This window comes from Salvelinus namaycush, chromosome 19 (assembly GCF_016432855.1).
Source record: "Salvelinus namaycush isolate Seneca chromosome 19, SaNama_1.0, whole genome shotgun sequence".
Classification (NCBI taxonomy): Eukaryota; Metazoa; Chordata; class Actinopteri; order Salmoniformes; family Salmonidae; genus Salvelinus; species Salvelinus namaycush.
In genome coordinates this window covers 17,482,452-17,504,236 of record NC_052325.1, presented here as the reverse complement: position 1 = coordinate 17,504,236, position 21,785 = coordinate 17,482,452, and the positions used below count along the sequence as shown (strand labels likewise).

The following is a 21,785-nucleotide window of genomic DNA, read 5'->3' as shown; positions in this document are numbered from 1 at the left end:
TGTCACCTAGCTACAGGCCTTCCGGTATACAGTATTGTATATTTAACAGCTGTTCACTCATTCTATTTCTATGTCCGCGTCCCAAGTGGCACTCTATTCACTATATAATGCACTACTTTTGACCCGGCGCATTCAAAAGTAGTACACTATAGGAAATAAAGTGCCATTTGGGACGCAGACTATTGCTCCTCCTGAGCGGCAGACAAGGCCTCTATGAGAAATTGTTCAGAAACTTCATTAGAATCTCATTAAGGGAGTGCTAAGATCCACAGGCATCCCCTCCCTCCCTCCCTCCCTCCCTCCCTCCCTCCCTCCCTCCCTCCCTCCCCTCCTCTCCACTCTCTCCTCTCACCCCTCTGACTCCTGAATTGGATGGCACAGAGCAGCTACAGCACTCTTCAGTTTTACATTCACAGCAGCAGCAGCAGGATGGGGACGGGGATGGAAAGGCTTCAGTGCTTTAATGAGCCCTGTCTGGGCACACCACGTAATTTCAACCAGGAAATGTAGGTAAAATTTGGTTGAGACGTTGATCAATGCGATTTCAACCTTTATTCACCCACTCAAAAACACAACAGCAAGAAGTGTAATCACTGCACTTTGAACCATTTAAAAGCACAACAAAGTTAAAATGGAAATACAATGTCAGATATTTTGTATTTATACAACAACTTAATGTGTTATCACCATGCTTCACCTAATAGCACAACCAAATGACCTGGATTGCAGTTGAAATTACATTAAAAGTACGTAGTGCAAGGGATCAATGCTGTTTTAGATTCTGCACAATATTATAGCAATTGTGAAATCTCCACAGACCTTCGACCTTTGCATGCTAACAGAGATTTAACCAGTTTGGGCCCAGTGGGATGTCTTTCCTGCACTGCATTAACAATAAGGCAGACAAGCACCAGAGTGACAGTGCTAAGAGGGCATAATGCTCAAAGTAAAAGACATTATGAGTAATCATGTTTCCTTTAAGCCACTTAGTTTTTTCTAATCCAAGTGATTTCTAATCCAAGTGAGTGTCACAAATGGCAACATTTTCCATTTATAGTGTACTATTTTCGACCAGGGCCCATAGGAATAGGGTGCCATTAGCGAGACAGTCCAGGCTTACTTAAAGCACTTTCTATTTCCTCCAGTGTGTGATGACGTTCATACACTGTTTACCAGGGGGCAGGGCTACCGACGTTAAGGCTAATCTGAAGATGGTGCTGGCTAAAGCTAAAACTGGCGAGTGTAGAGAGTATAGAGATATTGTTATCCACATCGGCACCAACGATGTTCGGATGAAACAGTCAGAGGTTACCAAGCGCAACATAGCTTCAGCGTGTAAATCAGCTAGAAAGATGTGTCGGCATCGAGTAATTGTCTCTGGCCCCCTCCCAGTTAGGGGGAGTGACGAGCTCTACAGCAGAGTCTCACAACTCAATCGCTGGTTGAAAACTGTTTTCTGCCCCTCCCAAAAGATAGAATTTGTAGATAATTGGCCCTCTTTCTGGGACTCACCCACAAACAGGACCAAGAATGACCTGCTGAGGAGTGACGGACTCCATCCTAGCTGGAGGGGTGCTCTCATCTTATCTACCAACATAGACAGGGCTCTAACTCCACAATGAAATAGGGTGCAGGCCAGGCAGCAGGCTGTTAGCCAACCTGCCAGCTTAGTGGAGTCTGCCACTAGCATAGTCAGTGTAGTCAGCTCAGCCATCCCCATTGAGACTGTGTCTGTGCCTCGACCTAGGTTGGGCAAAACTAAACATGGCGGTGTTCGCCTTAGCAATCTCATTAGGATAAAGACCTCCTCCATTCCTGCCATTATTGAAAGAGATCGTGATACCTCACATCTCAAAATAGGGTTACTTAATGTTAGATCCCTCACTTCAAAGGCAGTTATAGTCAATGAACTAATCACTGATCACAATCTTGATGTGATTGGCCTGACTGAAACATGGCTTAAGCCTGATGAATTTACTGTGTTAAATGAGGCCTCACCTCCTGGTTACACTAGTGACCATATCCCCCGTGCATCCCGCAAAGGCGGAGGTGTTGCTAACATTTACGATAGCAAATTTCAATTTACAAAAAAGAAAATGACGTTTTCGTCTTTTGAGCTTCTAGTCATGAAATCTATGCAGCCTACTCAATCACTTTTTATAGCTACTGTTTACAGGCCTCCTGGGCCATATACAGCATTCCTCTCTGAGTTCCCTGAATTCCTATCGGACCTTGTAGTCATAGCAGATAATATTCTAATTTTTGGTGATTTTAATATTCATATGGAAAAGTCCACAGACCCACTCCAAAAGGCTTTCGGAGCCATCATCGACTCAGTGGGTTTTGTCCAACATGTCTCTGGACCTACTCACTGCCACAGTCATACTCTGGACCTAGTTTTGTCCCATGGAATAAATGTTGTAGATCTTAATGTTTTTCCTCATAATCCTGGACTATCGGACCACCATTTTATTAAGTTTGAAATCGCAACAAATAATCTGCTCAGACTCCAACCAAGGAGCATCAAAAGTCGTGCTATAAATTCTCAGACAACACAAAAATTCCTTGATGCCCTTCCAGACTCCTTCTGCCTACCCAAGGACGTCAGAGGACAAAAATCAGTTAACCACCTAACTGAGGAACTCAATTTAACCTTGCGCAATACCCTAGATGCAGTTGCACCCCTAAAAACGAAAAACATTTGTCATAAGAAACTAGCTCCCTGGTATACAGAAAATACCCAAGCTCTGAAGCAAGCTTCCAGAAAATTGGAACGGAAATGGCGCCACACCAAACTGGAAGTCTTCCGACTAGCTTGGAAAGACAGTACCGTGCAGTATCGAAGAGCCCTCACTGCTGCTCGATCATCCTACTTTTCCAACTTAATTGAGGAAAATAAGAACAATCCAAAATGTATTTTTGATACTGTTGCAAAGCTAACTAAAAAGCAGCATTCCCCAAGAGAGGATGGCTTTCACTTCAGCAGTAATAAAATCATGAACTTCTTTGAGGAAAAGATCATGATCATTAGAAAGCAAATTACGGACTCCTCTTTAAATCTGCGTATTCCTCCAGGGCTTAGCTGTCCTGGATCTGCACAGCTCTGCCAGGGCCTGGGATTGGGAGAGACACTTAAATGTTTTAGTACTATATCTCTTGACACAATGATGAAAATAATCATGGCCTCTAAACCTTCAAGCTGCATACTGGATCCTATTCCTACTAAACTACTGAAAGAGCTGCTTCCTGTGCTTGGCCCTCCTATGTTGAACATAATAAACGGCTCTCTATCCACCGGATGTGTACCAAACTCACTAAAAGTGGCAGTAATAAAGCCTCTCTTGAAAAAGCCAAACCTTGACCCGGAAAATATAAAAAACTATCGGCCTATATCGAATCTTCCATTCCTCTCAAAAATTTTAGAAAAAGCTGTTGCGCAGCAACTCACTGCCTTCCTGAAGACAAACAATGTATACGAAATGCTTCAGTCTGGTTTTAGACCCCATCATAGCACTGAGACTGCACTTGTGAAGGTGGTAAATGACCTTTTAATGGCGTCAGACCGAGGCTCTGCATCTGTCCTCGTGCTACTAGACCTTAGTGCTGCCTTTGACACCATCGATCATCACATTCTTTTGGAGAGACTGGAAACCCAAATTGGTCTACACGGACAAGTTCTGGCCTGGTTTAGATCTTATCTGTCGGAAAGATATCAGTTTGTCTCTGTGAATGGTTTGTCCTCTGACAAATCAACTGTACATTTCGGTGTTCCTCAAGGTTCCGTTTTAGGACCACTATTGTTTTCACTATATATTTTACCTCTTGGGGATGTTATTCGAAAACATAATGTTAACTTTCAGTGCTATGCGGATGACACACAGCTGTACATTTCAATGAAACATGGTGAAGCCCCAAAATTGCCCTCGCTAGAAGCCTGTGTTTCAGACATAAGGAAGTGGATGGCTGAAAACTTTCTACTTTTAAACTCGGACAAAACAGAGATGCTTGTTCTAGGTCCCAAGAAACAAAGAGATCTTCTGTTAAATCTGACAATTAATCTTGATGGTTGTAAAGTCGTCTCAAATAAAACTGTGAAGGACCTCGGCGTTACTCTGGACCCTGATCTCTCTTTTGACGAACATATCAAGACTGTTTCAAGGACAGATTTTTTCCATCTACGTAACATTGCAAAAATCAGAAATTTTCTGTCCAAAAATGATGCAGAAAAATTAATCCATGCATTTGTTACTTCTAGGCTAGACTACTGCAATGCTCTACTTTCCGGCTACCCGGATAAAGCACTAAATAAACTTCAGTTAGTGCTAAATACGGCTGCTAGAATCCTGACTAGAACCAAGAAATTTGATCATATTACTCCAGTGCTAGCTTCCCTACACTGGCTTCCTGTTAAGGCAAGGGCTGATTTCAAGGTTTCAAGGTACTGTTAACCTATAAAGCGTTACATGGGCTTGCTCCTACCTATCTTTCCGAGTTGGTCCTGCCGTACATACCTACACGTACGCTACGGTCACAAGACGCAGGCCTCCTAATTGTCCCTAGAATTTCTAAGCAAACAGCTGGAGGCAGGGCTTTCTCCTATAGATCTCCATTTTTATGGAATGGTCTGCCTACCCATGTGAGAGACGCAGACTCGGTCTCAACCTTTAAGTCTTTACTGAAGACTTATCTCTTCAGTAGGTCATATGATTGAGTGTAGTCTGGCCCAGGAGTGTGAAGGTGAACGGAAAGGCTCTGGAGCAACGAACCGCCCTTGCTGTCTCTGCCTGGCCGGTTCCCCCTCCACTGGGATTCTCTACCTCTAACCCTATTACAGGGGCTGAGTCACTGGCTTACTGGTGCTCTTTCATGCCGTCCCTAGGAGGGGTGCGTCACTTGAGTGGGTTGAGTTACTGACGTGATCTTCCTGTCTGGGTTGGCGCCCCCCCTTGGTTTGTGCTGTGGTGGAGATCTTTGTGGGCTATACACGGCCTTGTCTCAGGATTGTAAGTTGGTGGCCGAAGATATCCCTCTAGTGGTGCGGGGGCTGTGCTTTGGCAAAGTGGGTGGGGTTATATCCTTCCTGTTTGGCCCTGTCCGGGGGTATCATTCGATGGGGCCACAGTGTCTCCTGACCCCTCCTGTCTCAGCCTCCAGTATTTATGCTGCTGTAGTTTGTGTCGGGGGGCTAGGGCCAGTTGGTTATATCTGGAGTACTTCTCCTGTCTTATCCAGTGTCCTGTGGGAATTTAAGTATGCTCTCTCTAATTCTCTCGTTCTCTCTTTCTTTCTCTCTCTCGGAGGAACTGAGCCCTAGGACCATACGTCAGGACTACCGGGCATGATGACTCCTTGCTGTCCCCAGTCCACCTGGCCTTGCTGCTGTCCCAGTTTCAACTGTTCTGCCTGCGGTTATGGAACCCCTACCTGTCCCAGACCTGCTGTTTTCAACTCTTAATTATCGGCTATGAAAAGCCAACTGACATTTATTCCTGATTATTATTTGACCATGCTTGTCATTTATGAACATTTTGAACATCTTGGCCATGTTCTGTTATAATCTCCACCCGGCACAGCCAGAAGAGGACTGGCCACCCCTCATAGCCTGGTTCCTCTCTAGGTTTCTTCCTAGGTTTTGGCCTTTCTAGGGAGTTTTTCCTAGCCACCGTGCTTCTACACCTGCATTTCTTGCTGTTTGGGGTTTTAGGCTGGGTTTCTGTACAGCACTTCGAGATATTAGCTGATGTACGAAGGGCTATATAAAATAAACTTGATTGATTGATTGATGACGTATATCTCCTGGAGTACTGGGCCGTAAAAATCCTTCCTCTGTGTTATGACCAACAAAAGAATAGCAAGAACAGGTCTGCCGTGCCTTTATACAGTATAGAGAGTTGTGTGAGTTTGACAGAGGATGAAGGAATGTAATATCAAATGTGTCAGGGTTGGTGACACAGGGCCTAATCTCTCTGACACTTCAACAGGGCCTTCTCTTCATGTTAAGGGGGTGGTGAGTAGCTTCAGAGTGACTGTGATAGTCTTTAGACACTGGCACCCTTTTCCCTATATAGTGCCCTACTTTTGACCAGGGCCTATAGAGCCCTGTGTATGGAATAGGGTGCCATTTGGGATGCAACTTGTGACAGTCTCCAAACAGAGAGGAGAGGAAGGAGACTGGTAGAGACCGACCTTTCTCCCTGCATGGATCACAATACGGAGGATACATGCAACCAGGATTAGCATCAAAAACATTTGTTAGCAGCAACTTCTTTGACACTTCAGGCTTCACCCCCCGTGAACTCTTCCAGACAGAGAGAGAGCAGATAGAGAGCGAGACAGACTGACAGAGAGATATGGTTTGCTTCTCTTGAAAGCATTCTTTAATACTTATCTTGAGAACAGAACGCTTTACGTTATCATGACAAATGAAATCCTTTTTCCTCTCTTCCTTGGTACTGGGAAAGAAAATAAGTAGAAGTGGCCACAACTTTAATCTCCCACAGTCATCTCTGTTGGAAAAGGAGAGTTTCACAGTCGATAACAATCAAGCAATTACATCCAGCTGGGGACAACAACGGGAGGGAGAGGAAGAACACCTTGAGTCCCTCTAGCAATTTGATTATGTCTAGCTACAGTATGTGTTTCTCAAACATCCAGGAGCTTTCAGTGGTTTAGGGATCGTGATGGAGAGAACGTGCCAACAATTGTTCCTGTTTGCTTACAATCTAGATCTAGAACACAACAGAAGACAAACAACAAACCCTGGTGATAAAATCCCCAATGCTGAGTCTGAAATGGTACTCTATTCCAGTGCACTACTTTTGTCCAGAGCCCTATGGGCCCTGGTCAAAAGTAGTGTACTTTATAGGGAATAGGGTGTCATTGGAGAAATATTTCCTCAATTACTCCTCACAGTTGGACCCCTGTATCAGACTGGGCTCCCTGCCAACCCAACATAATTTATCTCCTATTATAATGCCTTAATCAAGGCCAGCAGAGAGAGAACAACACAGCAACACAGAAAGTAATTACCACTTCCTTATGGGGGAAAACAGACCACAATAGACTGGCCACACAGTTGGTAATCTCAGCACCCAGAACCATATCTCCTTTGGTCTGGATAGTTAGTATATTATAATGTTTCGTCTGTCACCAAATACTACAAAGTAGTACACCTGTACAATTTGGTCTCCAAAACATTCCCTATTGGGTACTACAGAGTAAATATTGTATTATTTCTATCAAAGATATCTACATACATGTGACTCTTTTTAGGAAACTAGGCATATGTCGCATGTCACTACTTCACAGGAGTGGCATTTGAACGTAAATTTTTTATTAATCGAAATGTGTTTTTTGGCAGAAATGCCTTCTGGAACATGTGAACTTTCATGTGCCTTAATAACAAACTTGTATGCCATCTGTAAATATGAATACAATTGTTAAATTACGAGCCTAGTTGGTTTAGCCACGGAAAAAGACGGGAACCTTCCCGCTAGCCATGATTGGCTGACATAATGGATGGACTGGACATGCAGAAAGATGAGTTTGGATTGGTCTGCCATGTAGCGCGCTTCTGTCTAAAACATGAGCTGGTCAGTATGTGTAGGTAATCCTTTCTAACCCAGCTTTTTTTTTTTAAGATATCACGTAGAAGAACTGCAAAAGTGTTGCTCTCCACTTTCTGGAGGAGTTTTGAAATCAGTGGAAGGCCCGGTGGAATTAGAGTATGATAGCTAAGGAGATGGAGAATATTATTGTGTTTGATTGCAAATTTGCAGAGGGGAGTCGAAAAGAGAACAAACAGAAGGCTGTTGTATAAAACACCTGTCTCCGGATTACAACCATGGCATCCGTGACAGAGAGGGAGAAGCATCCATCATGTATATGGGTAAGATAGTCAAGCTAGCTACATTTTCAGATATTATACATTTCTAATTTTGTCAGAAATTCATTTTTAATTTCAAGTTAAAGCGTACTGTTAGCTAGCTAGCTAACGTTAGCTGGCTGGCTCGCGAGCTAACGCTACGTGTATGATCTGTGTAGTAATATTATTTGTATCTCAGAGCCATTTGCATTGCTGGTTATAGCCTAGCTAACATTGAACCTGGTTGGTTAGCTACTTGCAGATTCACGCAGGGTAGTAACGTTATGAGTTGGAATTATGGTTCATTGTTTAGCTACATGTCTAAACAAAATACTACACTATGTAAGTAACCATTTCACTACACCTTCTGTATCCTGTGCATGTGACAAATAAACTTTGATTGTATTTGATATAGTGTGTGTTCACCAGAGACGGTAATGTGAAGAACAACATGACCTGCACGAAAGTCAAATTGGGATATAACGTTAGGCCAACGAGACAGTGTCCAAGTTCTAAAATTCTCTGGTAGAATGCCCTGCTTTTATTTCGTCATACTCACAACCGTAAGCTATTTCCGGTAATTGGCTCGCCTTCAAATCAAATCAAATATTATTTGTCACATACACATGTTTAGCAGATGTTAATGCGAAATGCTTGTGTTTCTAGCTCTAACAGTGCAGTAATATCTAACAAATAATATCTAACAATTTCACAATACACACAAATCTAAAGTAAACGAATGGAAGCCGTCTCTAATGTGCTAGTGATGGCTATTTAACTAATGGCCTTGAGATAGAAACCTTGAGATAGAAGTCTCTCGGTCCCAGCTTTGATGCACCTGCACTGGCCTCGCCTTCTAGATGATAGAGGGGTGAACAGGCAGTGGCTCGGGTGGTTGTTGTCCTTGATGATCTTTTTGGCTATCCTGTGACAACGGGTGCTGTAGGTGTACTGGAGGGAAGGGAGTTTGCCCCCGGTGATGCGTTGGGCAGACCTCACTACCCTCTAAAGAGCCCTGCGGTTGCGGTGATACAGCCAGACAGGATGCTCTCAATTGTGCATCTGTAAAAGTGTGTGAGTGTTTTAGGGGCCAAGTCAAATTTCTTCAGCCTCCTGAGGTTGAAGAGGCGCTGTTGCACCTTCTTCACCACACTGTCTGTGTGGATAGACTATTTCAGTTTGTCCGTGATGTGTACACTGAGGAACTTAAAACTTTCCACCTTCTCCACTACTGTCCCGTCAATGTGGATAGGGGGGTGCTCCCTCTGCTGTTTCCTGAAGTCCACGATCAGCTCCTTTGTTTTGTTGACGTTGGGTGAGAGGTTATTTTCCTGGCACCACACTCCCAGGCCCACGCAGTCATGGGTGAACAGGGAGTACAGGAGGGGGCTAAGCCCGCATCCTTGTGGGGCCCCAGTGTTGAGGATCAGCGAAGTGGAGGTGTTGTTTCCTACCTTCACCACCTGGGGGCGGTTGCACAGGGCGGGGTTCAAACCCAGGGCCTCAAGCTTAATGATGAGCTTGGAGGGTACTATGGTGTTGAATGTTGAGCTATAGTCAATGAACAGCATTCTTACATAGGTATTCCTCTTGTCCAAATGGGATAGGGCAGTGTGCAGTGCGATGGTGATTGCATCGTCTGTGGATCTATTGGGGCGGTAAGCAAATTGAAGTGGGTCTAGGGTGTCAGGTAAGGTAGAGGTGATATAATCCTTGACTAGTCTCTTGTGAGTTTATTTTCTGTAATAATGAAGACAAATGAGCTAAAGTAAAGACGTTGTCAGCTATATGATATGGTCATTATTTGAGCTGGCTAGCCAGCTAACTTAACATTAGCTAGCTAGCTAACAAGCTAGAAATGTACCAAAACATTGTTTAGAAAGGTTATTTTAGTTGCCTGGTTTGTTAGATTGACGGGTGGATTTATTGGTGTTAAAATACACTAGTTATGCTATTTTGGACCACCAGGCTGCTGATGTCATGCAAACTGTAGTTTTTGTGTTTATACTTTTTCATAACGACAACGACAAGTTTGATGTCGGACGACAATAGAATGTTCATGATGCGACAACTGTCGATAAACCAGCCTTTAGCCTTGCAATCTTTGGTTGTTTAGTACATGACCTCACATGTGAATCCTTAAAGAGATGGGTGGGGCTAAGGCTTAAGAGGGTGTGAACAATGCTGAATGGGTGTCGACAAAGAGGAACTCTCCAGTAGGTTTACCAAAACATTCAAGGGTCATTTTCTCAAAAGGGAGATTACAAATGTATCAACTTTCAAAGCAGATGTAAGGGCTGTCGATCTCCTCATCCTCGGACGAGGAGAGGAGAGAAGGATCATCAGACCAAAATGCAGCATTCGGGAAATAAGCCATCTTTTTATTATAAACGACGGCAACACGAAACAAACACTTTCAAATATACAAAACAAGAAAACGACGTTGACGAAACCTGAACATAAACTTACATAACTAAACGTAAACTCACGGACAGGAAACAGACGACATCAAAATAAACGAACAGCCAAACAGTCCCGTATGGTACATACATTCGACGACACAGGAGACAATCACCCACAAACAAACAGTGAGAACACCCTACCTAAATATGACTCTTAATTAGAGGAGAACGCAAAACACCTGCCTCTAATTAAGAGCCATACCAGGCAACCAAAACCAACATAGAAACAGATAACATAGACTGCCCACCCAAAACACATGCCCTGACCTAAACACATACAAAAACAACATAAAACAGGTCAGGACCGTTACAGAACCCCCCCCCTCAAGGTGCGAACGCCGGGCGCACCAGCACAAAGTCCAGGGGAGGGTCTGGGTGGGCAGTTGACCACGGTGGTGGCTCCGGCTCTGGACGCTGTCCCCACACCACCATAGTCACTCCCCGCTTCTGTCTTCCCCTTCCAATGACCACCCTAAAACTAACATCCCCTAAATAAACAGCCAGCACCGGGAGAAGGGGCAGCACCGGGAGAAGGGGCAGCACCGGGACAAGGGGCAGCACCGGGACAAGGGGCAGCACCGGGACAAGGGGCAGCACCGGGACAAGGGGCAGCACCGGAACAAGGGGCAGCACCGGGACAAGGGGCAGCACCGGGACAAGGGGCAGCACCGGGACAAGGGGCAGCACCGGGACAAGGGGCAGCACCGGGATAAGGGGCAGCACCGGGACAAGGGGCAGCACCGGGACAAGGGGCAGCACCGGGACAAAGGGCAGATCCCGGCTGAGGGACTCTGGCAGGTCCCGGCTGAGGGACTCTGGCAGGTCCCGGCTGAGGGACTCTGGCAGGTCCCGGCTGAGGGACTCTGGCAGGTCCCGGCTGAGGGACTCTGGCAGGTCCCGGCTGAGGGACTCTGGCAGGTCCCGGCTGGACGGCTCTGGCAGGTCCCGGCTGGACGGCTCTGGCAGGTCCCGGCTGGACGGCTCTGGCAGGTCCCGGCTGGACGGCTCTGGCAGGTCCCGGCTGGACGGCTCTGGCAGGTCCCGGCTGGACGGCTCTGGCAGGTCCCGGCTGGACGGCTCTGGCAGGTCCCGGCTGGACGGCTCTGGCAGGTCCCGGCTGGACGGCTCTGGCAGGCCCCGGCTGGACGGCTCTGGCAGGTCCCGGCTGGACGGCTCTGGCAGGTCCCGGCTGGACGGCTCTGGCAGGTCCCGGCTGGACGGCTCTGGCAGGTCATAGCAGGACGGCTCTGGCAGGTCATAGCAGGACGGCTCTGGCAGGTCATGGCAGGACGGCTCTGGCTGGTCATGGCAGGACGGCTCTGGCTGGTCATGGCAGGACGGCTCTGGCTGGTCATGGCAGGACGGCTCTGGCTGGTCATGGCAGGACGGCTCTGGCTGGTCATGGCAGGACGGCTCTGTAGGAAGGAGAAGGAGAGACAGCCTGGTGCGTGGTCTAGGCACTGGCTGCGCTGGAGAGGAGGAAACAGCTGGAGAGAGAACCCGGAGAGACAGCCTGGTACGGGGGGCTGCCACCGGAGGACCGGTACATGGAGGTGGCACCGGGTCTACCGGACCGTGAAGGAGGACACGTGCTCTTGAGCACCGAGCCTCCCCAACCCTACCAGGTTGAATGGTCCCCGTAGCCCTGCCAGTGCGGCGAGGTGGAATAGCCCGCACTGGGCTATGCAGGCGAACCGGGGACACCACCTGTAAGGCTGGTGCCATGTACGCCGGCCCGAGGAGACGTACTGGAGGCCAGATACGTTGGGCCGGCTTCATGGCATCCGGCTCGATGCCCAACCTAGCCCTCCCAGTGCGGCAAGGTGGAATAGCCCGCACTGGGCTAAGCACGCGTACTGGGGACACCGTGCGTTTTACCGCATAACACGGTGTCTTACCAGTACGACGCCTTCTACCTCCACGGTAAGCACGGGGAGTTGGCTCGGGTATCCTACCCGGCTTTGCCACACTCCTCGTGTGCCCCCCCCCAAGAAATTTTTGGGTCTGACTCACGGGCTCCCAACCGCGTCGTCGCGCTGCCTCCTCATACCAGCGCCTCTCAGCCTTCGCTGCTTCCAACTCCTCCTTGGGACGGCGATATTCCCCTGGCTGAGCCCAAGGTCCTCTACCGTCCAGGATCTCCTCCCAAGTCCAGGAGTCCTTGTTGCTCTGTTGAGCATTCCCTTGCCGCTTGGTCTTAGCGTGGTGGGTGATTCTGTAAGGGCTGTCGATCTCCTCATCCTCGGACGAGGAGAGGAGAGAAGGATCATCAGACCAAAATGCAGCATTCGGGAAATAAGCCATCTTTTTATTATAAACGACGGCAACACGAAACAAACACTTTCAAATATACAAAACAAGAAAACGACGTTGACGAAACCTGAACATAAACTTACATAACTAAACGTAAACTCACGGACAGGAAACAGACGACATCAAAATAAACGAACAGCCAAACAGTCCCGTATGGTACATACATTCGACGACACAGGAGACAATCACCCACAAACAAACAGTGAGAACACCCTACCTAAATATGACTCTTAATTAGAGGAGAACGCAAAACACCTGCCTCTAATTAAGAGCCATACCAGGCAACCAAAACCAACATAGAAACAGATAACATAGACTGCCCACCCAAAACACATGCCCTGACCTAAACACATACAAAAACAACATAAAACAGGTCAGGACCGTTACAGCAGAACTACTTTCCCAATGTTCCTCAACTGTAGTGTATGATATGCCATTTTCTAGCTCTGAGTCTCTACTTTTATCGAATGTAAAAAACACAATTTCCAATTTTGCTTGGCACAACTTACCCTGGGTATGGGGTAAATTGAGCAGAGGGACAGGGTATGTTAAGCTTCCTACACATTTATGTACTGAATCTATATGTCCAAAACACAATTCAACACAATCACAATCACTTTTTTTGTATTTGAATCATTTTAAGCATATTTTAACGCTGGCTTAACACCTAACAAACACTTTGTACTTTTTTAAAACACTTTTAACATAGGCAGGACCTTTTGTTACCTTATATCACATCAATAATGCCTTGCAACCGACTGGCCTCTTCCTATGGGCTACTACAGAGTACAACAGTCTGGCCACTTCCTATGGACTACCACATAGTACAACAGTCTGGCCACTTCCTATGGGCTACTACAGAGTACAACAGTCTGGCCACTTCCTATGGACTACCACAGAGTACAACAGTCTGGCCACTTCCTATGGACTACCACAGAGTACAACAGTCTGACCACTTCCTATGGACTACCACAGAGTACAACAGTCTGACCACTTCCGATGGACTACCACAGAGTACAACAGTCTAACCAATTCCTAAGGACTACCACAGAGTACAACAGTCTGACCACTTTCTATGGACTACCACAGAGTACAACAGTCTGGCCACTTCCTATGGACTACCACAGAGTACAACAGTCTAGCCACTTCCTATGGACTATCACAGAGTACAACAGTCTGACCACTTCCTATGGACTACCACAGAGTACAACAGTCTGACCACTTCATATGGACTACCACAGAGTACAACAGTCTGACCACTTTCTATGGACTACCACAGAGTACAACAGTTTGGCCACTTCCTATGGATTACCACATAGTACAACAGTCTGACCACTTCCTATGGACTACCACAGAGTACAACAGTCTGGCCACTTCCTATGGACTACCACAGAGTACACCAGTCTGGCCACTTCCTATGGACTACCACAGAGTACAACAGTCTGGCCACATCCTATAGACTACCACATAGTACAACAGTCTGGCCACTCCCTAGGACTACCACAGAGTACAACAGTCTGGCCACTTCCTATGGACTACCACAGAGTACAACAGTCTGACCACTCCCTAGGACTACCACAGAGTACAACAGTCTGGCCACTTCCTATGGACTACCACAGAGTACAACAGTCTGGCCACTTCCTATGGACTACCACATAGTACAACAGTCTGGCCACTCCCTAGGACTACCACAGAGTACAGAAGTCTGACCACTCTCTAGGACTACCACAGAGTACAACAGTCTGGCCACTCCCTAGGACTACCACAGAGTACAACAGTCTGGCCACTCCCTAGGACTACCACAGAGTACAACAGTCTGACCACTCCCTAGGACTACCACAGAGTACAACAGTCTGGCCACTTCCTATGGACTACCACAGAGTACAACAGTCTGGCCACTTCCTATGGACTACCACAGAGTACAACAGTCTGGCCACTTCCTATGGACTACCACAGAGTACAACAGTCTGACCACTTCCTATGGACTACCACAGAGTACACCAGTCTGACCACTTCCGATGGACTACCACAGAGTACAACAGTCTGACCACTTCCTATGAACTACCACAGAGTACAACAGTCTGGCCACTTCCTATGGACTACCACAGAGTACAACAGTCTAGCCACTTCCTATGGACTACCACAGAGTACACCAGTCTGACCACTTCCGATGGACTACCACAGAGTACAACAGTCTAACCAATTCCTAAGGACTACCACAGAGTACAACAGTCTGACCACTTTCTATGGACTACCACAGAGTACAACAGTCTGGCCACTTCCTATGGACTACCACAGAGTACAACAGTCTGACCACTCCCTAGGACTACCACAGAGTACAACAGTCTGACCACTTCCTATGGACTACCACAGAGTACAACAGTCTGGCCACTTCTTATGGACTACCACAGAGTACAACAGTCTAGCCACTTCCTATGGACTACCACAGAGTACACCAGTCTGACCACTTCCGATGGACTACCACAGAGTACAACAGTCTAACCAATTCCTAAGGACTACCACAGAGTACAACAGTCTGACCACTTTCTATGGACTACCACAGAGTACAACAGTCTGGCCACTTCCTATGGACTACCACAGAGTACAACAGTCTGACCACTCCCTAGGACTACCACAGAGTACAACAGTCTGACCACTTCCTATGGACTACCACAGAGTACAACAGTCTGGCCACTTCTTATGGACTACCACAGAGTACAACAGTCTAGCCACTTCCTATGGACTACCACAGAGTACACCAGTCTGACCACTTCCGATGGACTACCACAGAGTACAACAGTCTAACCAATTCCTAAGGACTACCACAGAGTACAACAGTCTGACCACTTTCTATGGACTACCACAGAGTACAACAGTCTGGCCACTTCCTATGGACTACCACAGAGTACAACAGTCTAGCCACTTCCTATGGACTACCACAGAGTACAACAGTCTGACCACTTCCTATGGACTACCACAGAGTACAACAGTCTGACCACTTCATATGGACTACCACAGAGTACAACAGTCTGACCACTTTCTATGGACTACCACAGAGTACAACAGTTTGGCCACTTCCTATGGATTACCAGATAGTACAACAGTCTGACCACTTCCTATGGACTACCACAGAGTACAACAGTCTGGCCACTTCCTATGGACTACCACAGAGTACACCAGTCTGGCCACTTCCTATGGACTACCACAGAGTACAACAGTCTGGCCACATCCTATGGACTACCACATAGTACAACAGTCTGGCCACTCCCTAGGACTACCACAGAGTACAACAGTCTGGCCACTTCCTATGGACTACCACAGAGTACAACAGTCTGACCACTCCCTAGGACTACCACAGAGTACAACAGTCTGGCCACTTCCTATGGACTACCACAGAGTACAACAGTCTGGCCACTTCCTATGGACTACCACATAGTACAACAGTCTGGCCACTCCCTAGGACTACCACAGAGTACAGAAGTCTGACCACTCTCTAGGACTACCACAGAGTACAACAGTCTGGCCACTCCCTAGGACTACCACAGAGTACAACAGTCTGGCCACTCCCTAGGACTACCACAGAGTACAACAGTCTGACCACTCCCTAGGACTACCACAGAGTACAACAGTCTGGCCACTTCCTATGGACTACCACAGAGTACAACAGTCTGGCCACTTCCTATGGACTACCACAGAGTACAACAGTCTGGCCACTTCCTATGGACTACCACAGAGTACAACAGTCTGACCACTTCCTATGGACTACCACAGAGTACACCAGTCTGACCACTTCCGATGGACTACCACAGAGTACAACAGTCTGACCACTTCCTATGAACTACCACAGAGTACAACAGTCTGGCCACTTCCTATGGACTACCACAGAGTACAACAGTCTAGCCACTTCCTATGGACTACCACAGAGTACACCAGTCTGACCACTTCCGATGGACTACCACAGAGTACAACAGTCTAACCAATTCCTAAGGACTACCACAGAGTACAACAGTCTGACCACTTTCTATGGACTACCACAGAGTACAACAGTCTGGCCACTTCCTATGGACTACCACAGAGTACAACAGTCTGACCACTCCCTAGGACTACCACAGAGTACAACAGTCTGACCACTTCCTATGGACTACCACAGAGTACAACAGTCTGGCCACTTCTTATGGACTACCACAGAGTACAACAGTCTAGCCACTTCCTATGGACTACCACAGAGTACACCAGTCTGACCACTTCCGATGGACTACCACAGAGTACAACAGTCTAACCAATTCCTAAGGACTACCACAGAGTACAGCAGTCTGGCATCTTCCTATGGACTACCACAGAGTACAACAGTCTGACCACTTCCTATGGACTACCACAGAGTACAGCAGTCTGGCATCTTCCTATGGACTACCACAGAGTACAACAGTCTGACCACTTCCTATGGACTACCACAGAGTACAACAGTCTGACCACTTCCTATGGACTACCACAGAGTACAACAGTCTGACCACTTTCTATGGACTACCACAGAGTACAACAGTTTGGCCACTTCCTATGGATTACCACATAGTACAACAGTCTGACCACTTCCTATGGACTACCACAGAGTACAACAGTCTGGCCACTTCCTATGGACTACCACAGAGTACACCAGTCTGGCCACTTCCTATGGACTACCACAGAGTACAACAGTCTGGCCACATCCTATGGACTACCACATAGTACAACAGTCTGGCCACTCCCTAGGACTACCACAGAGTACAACAGTCTGGCCACTTCCTATGGACTACCACAGAGTACAACAGTCTGACCACTCCCTAGGACTACCACAGAGTACAACAGTCTGGCCACTTCCTATGGACTACCACAGAGTACAACAGTCTAGCCACTTCCTATGGACTACCACAGAGTACACCAGTCTGACCACTTCCGATGGACTACCACAGAGTACAACAGTCTAACCAATTCCTAAGGACTACCACAGAGTACAACAGTCTGACCACTTTCTATGGACTACCACAGAGTACAACAGTCTGGCCACTTCCTATGGACTACCACAGAGTACAACAGTCTGACCACTCCCTAGGACTACCACAGAGTACAACAGTCTGACCACTTCCTATGGACTACCACAGAGTACAACAGTCTGGCCACTTCTTATGGACTACCACAGAGTACAACAGTCTAGCCACTTCCTATGGACTACCACAGAGTACACCAGTCTGACCACTTCCGATGGACTACCACAGAGTACAACAGTCTAACCAATTCCTAAGGACTACCACAGAGTACAGCAGTCTGGCATCTTCCTATGGACTACCACAGAGTACAACAGTCTGACCACTTCCTATGGACTACCACAGAGTACAGCAGTCTGGCATCTTCCTATGGACTACCACAGAGTACAACAGTCTGACCACTTCCTATGGACTACCACAGAGTACAACAGTCTGACCACTTCCTATGGACTACCACAGAGTACAACAGTCTGACCACTTTCTATGGACTACCACAGAGTACAACAGTTTGGCCACTTCCTATGGATTACCACATAGTACAACAGTCTGACCACTTCCTATGGACTACCACAGAGTACAACAGTCTGGCCACTTCCTATGGACTACCACAGAGTACACCAGTCTGGCCACTTCCTATGGACTACCACAGAGTACAACAGTCTGGCCACATCCTATGGACTACCACATAGTACAACAGTCTGGCCACTCCCTAGGACTACCACAGAGTACAACAGTCTGGCCACTTCCTATGGACTACCACAGAGTACAACAGTCTGACCACTCCCTAGGACTACCACAGAGTACAACAGTCTGGCCACTTCCTATGGACTACCACAGAGTACAACAGTCTGGCCACTTCCTATGGACTACCACATAGTACAACAGTCTGGCCACTCCCTAGGACTACCACAGAGTACAACAGTCTGACCACTCTCTAGGACTACCACAGAGTACAACAGTCTGGCCACTCCCTAGGACTACCACAGAGTACAACAGTCTGGCCACTCCCTAGGACTACCACAGAGTACAACAGTCTGACCACTCCCTAGGACTACCACAGAGTACAACAGTCTGGCCACTTCCTATGGACTACCACAGAGTACAACAGTCTGGCCACTTCCTATGGACTACCACAGAGTACAACAGTCTGGCCACTTCCTATGGACTATCACAGAGTACAACAGTCTGACCACTTCCTATGGACTACCACAGAGTACACCAGTCTGACCACTTCCGATGGACTACCACAGAGTACAACAGTCTGACCACTTCCTATGAACTACCACAGAGTACAACAGTCTGGCCACTTCCTATGGACTACCACAGAGTACAACAGTCTAGCCACTTCCTATGGACTACCACAGAGTACACCAGTCTGACCACTTCCGATGGACTACCACAGAGTACAACAGTCTAACCAATTCCTAAGGACTACCACAGAGTACAACAGTCTGACCACTTTCTATGGACTACCACAGAGTACAACAGTCTGGCCACTTCCTATGGACTACCACAGAGTACAACAGTCTGACCACTTCCTATGGACTACCACAGAGTACAACAGTCTGGCCACTTCTTATGGACTACCACAGAGTACAACAGTCTAGCCACTTCCTATGGACTACCACAGAGTACACCAGTCTGACCACTTCCGATGGACTACCACAGAGTACAACAGTCTAACCAATTCCTAAGGACTACCACAGAGTACAGCAGTCTGGCATCTTCCTATGGACTACCACAGAGTACAACAGTCTGACACTTCCTATGGACTACCACAGAGTACAACAGTCTGACCACTTTCTATGGACTACCACAGAGTACAACAGTTTGGCCACTTCCTATGGATTACCACATAGTACAACAGTCTGACCACTTCCTATGGACTACCACAGAGTACACCAGTCTGGCCACTTCCTATGGACTACCACAGAGTACAACAGTCTAGCCACTTCCTATGGACTACCACAGAGTACAACAGTCTGACCACTCCCTAGGACTACCACAGAGTACAACAGTCTGACCACTTCCTATGGACTATCACAGAGTACAACAGTTTGGCCACTTCCTATGGATTACCACATAGTACAACAGTCTGACCACTTCCTATGGACTACCACAGAGTACACCAGTCTGGCCACTTCCTATGGACTACCACAGAGTACACCAGTCTGGCCACTTCCTATGGACTACCACAGAGTACAACAGTCTGGCCACTTCCTATGGACTACCACATAGTACAACAGTCTGGCCACTCCCTAGGACAATCACAGAGTACAACAGTCTGGCCACTTCCTATGGACTACCACAGAGTACAACAGTCTGACCACTCCCTAGGACTACCACAGAGTACAACAGTCTGGCCACTTCCTATGGACTACCACAGAGTACAACAGTCTGGCCACTTCCTATGGACTACCACAGAGTACAACAGTCTGGCCACTTCCTATGGACTACCACAGAGTACAACAGTCTGACCACTTCCTATGGACTACCACAGAGTACACCAGTCTGACCACTTCCTATGGACTACCACAGAGTACACCAGTCTGACCACTTCCGATGGACTACCACAGAGTACAACAGTCTAACCAATTCCTAAGGACTACCACAGAGTACAACAGTCTGACCACTTTCTATGGACTACCACAGAGTACAACAGTCTGGCCACTTCCTATGGACTACCACAGAGTACAACAGTCTAGCCACTTCCTATGGACTACCACAGAGTACAACAGTCTGACCACTTCCTATGGACTACCACAGAGTACAACAGTCTGACCACTTCATATGGACTACCACAGAGTACAACAGTCTGACCACTTTCTATGGACTACCACAGAGTACAACAGTTTGGCCACTTCCTATGGATTACCACATAGTACAACAGTCTGACCACTTCCTATGGACTACCACAGAGTACAACAGTCTGGCCACTTCCTATGGACTACCACAGAGTACACCAGTCCTGGCCACTTCCTATGGACTACCACAGAGTACAACAGTCTGGCCACATCCTATGGACTACCACATAGTACAACAGTCTGGCCACTCCCTAGGACTACCACAGAGTACAACAGTCTGGCCACTTCCTATGGACTACCACAGAGTACAACAGTCTGACCACTCCCTAGGACTACCACAGAGTACAACAGTCTGGCCACTTCCTATGGACTACCACAGAGTACAACAGTCTGGCCACTTCCTATGGACTACACATAGTACAACAGAGTCTGGCCACTCCCTAGGACTACCACAGAGTACAGAAGTCTGAACACTCTTCTAGGACTAACCACATAGTACAACAGTCCTGGCCACTCCCTAGGACTACCACGAGTACAACAGTCTGGCCACTCCCTAAGGACTACCACAGAGTACAACAGTCCCTGACCACTCCCTAGGACTACAACAGAGTACAACAGCTCTGGGCCACTTCCTATGGACGACCACAGAGTACAACAGTCTGGCCACTTCCTAATGGACTACCACAGAGTACAACAGTCTGGCCAATTCCTATGGACTACCACAGGAGTACAACAGTCTGACCACTTCCTATGGACTACCAAAGAGTACCACCGAGTCTGACCACTTCCGATGGACTAACCACAGAGACAACAAGTCTGACCACTTCCTATGAACTAACCACAGAGTACAACAGTCTGTGGCCACTTCCGAAGGAACTACCACAGAGTACAACAGTCTAGCCACTTCCTATGGACTACCACAGAGGTACACCAGTCTGACCACTTTCCGATGGACTACCACAGAGTACAAAACAGTCTAAACCAATTCCTAACTGACTACCACAGAGTACAACAGTCTGACCACTTTCTAATGGACTACCACAGAGGACAGACAGTCTGGCCCACTTCCTATGGACTACCACAGAGTACAACAGTCTGACCACTCCTAGGACTACCACAGAGTAACAACAGTCTGGAACCACTTCCTATGGACTCATACCACAGAGTACAACAGTCTGGCCACTATCATTATGGACTACCACAGAGTACAACAGTCTAGCCGACTTCCTATGGACTACCACAGAGTAAACACACCAGTCTCCCACATCACACACATCACAGTCTCAACACACAACACACACACCACAAAAAAATCCCCCCCTTT

The 21,785-nt window shown here is 47.3% G+C and overlaps 1 protein-coding gene across 1 annotated transcript in view; it reads right to left on the bottom strand.

Annotated features, from left to right (window-relative positions):
* The window catches only part of LOC120063918 (zinc finger protein 385B-like), a 41,442-nt gene that overhangs the window by 19,075 nt on the left and 582 nt on the right, over nucleotides 1-21,785 (bottom strand). The window contains exon 2 of the mRNA XM_039014230.1: nucleotides 12,367-12,567. Within this exon, the coding sequence (XP_038870158.1) occupies nucleotides 12,367-12,567 (201 nt within the window). The remainder of the gene's footprint in view (nucleotides 1-12,366; nucleotides 12,568-21,785) is intronic.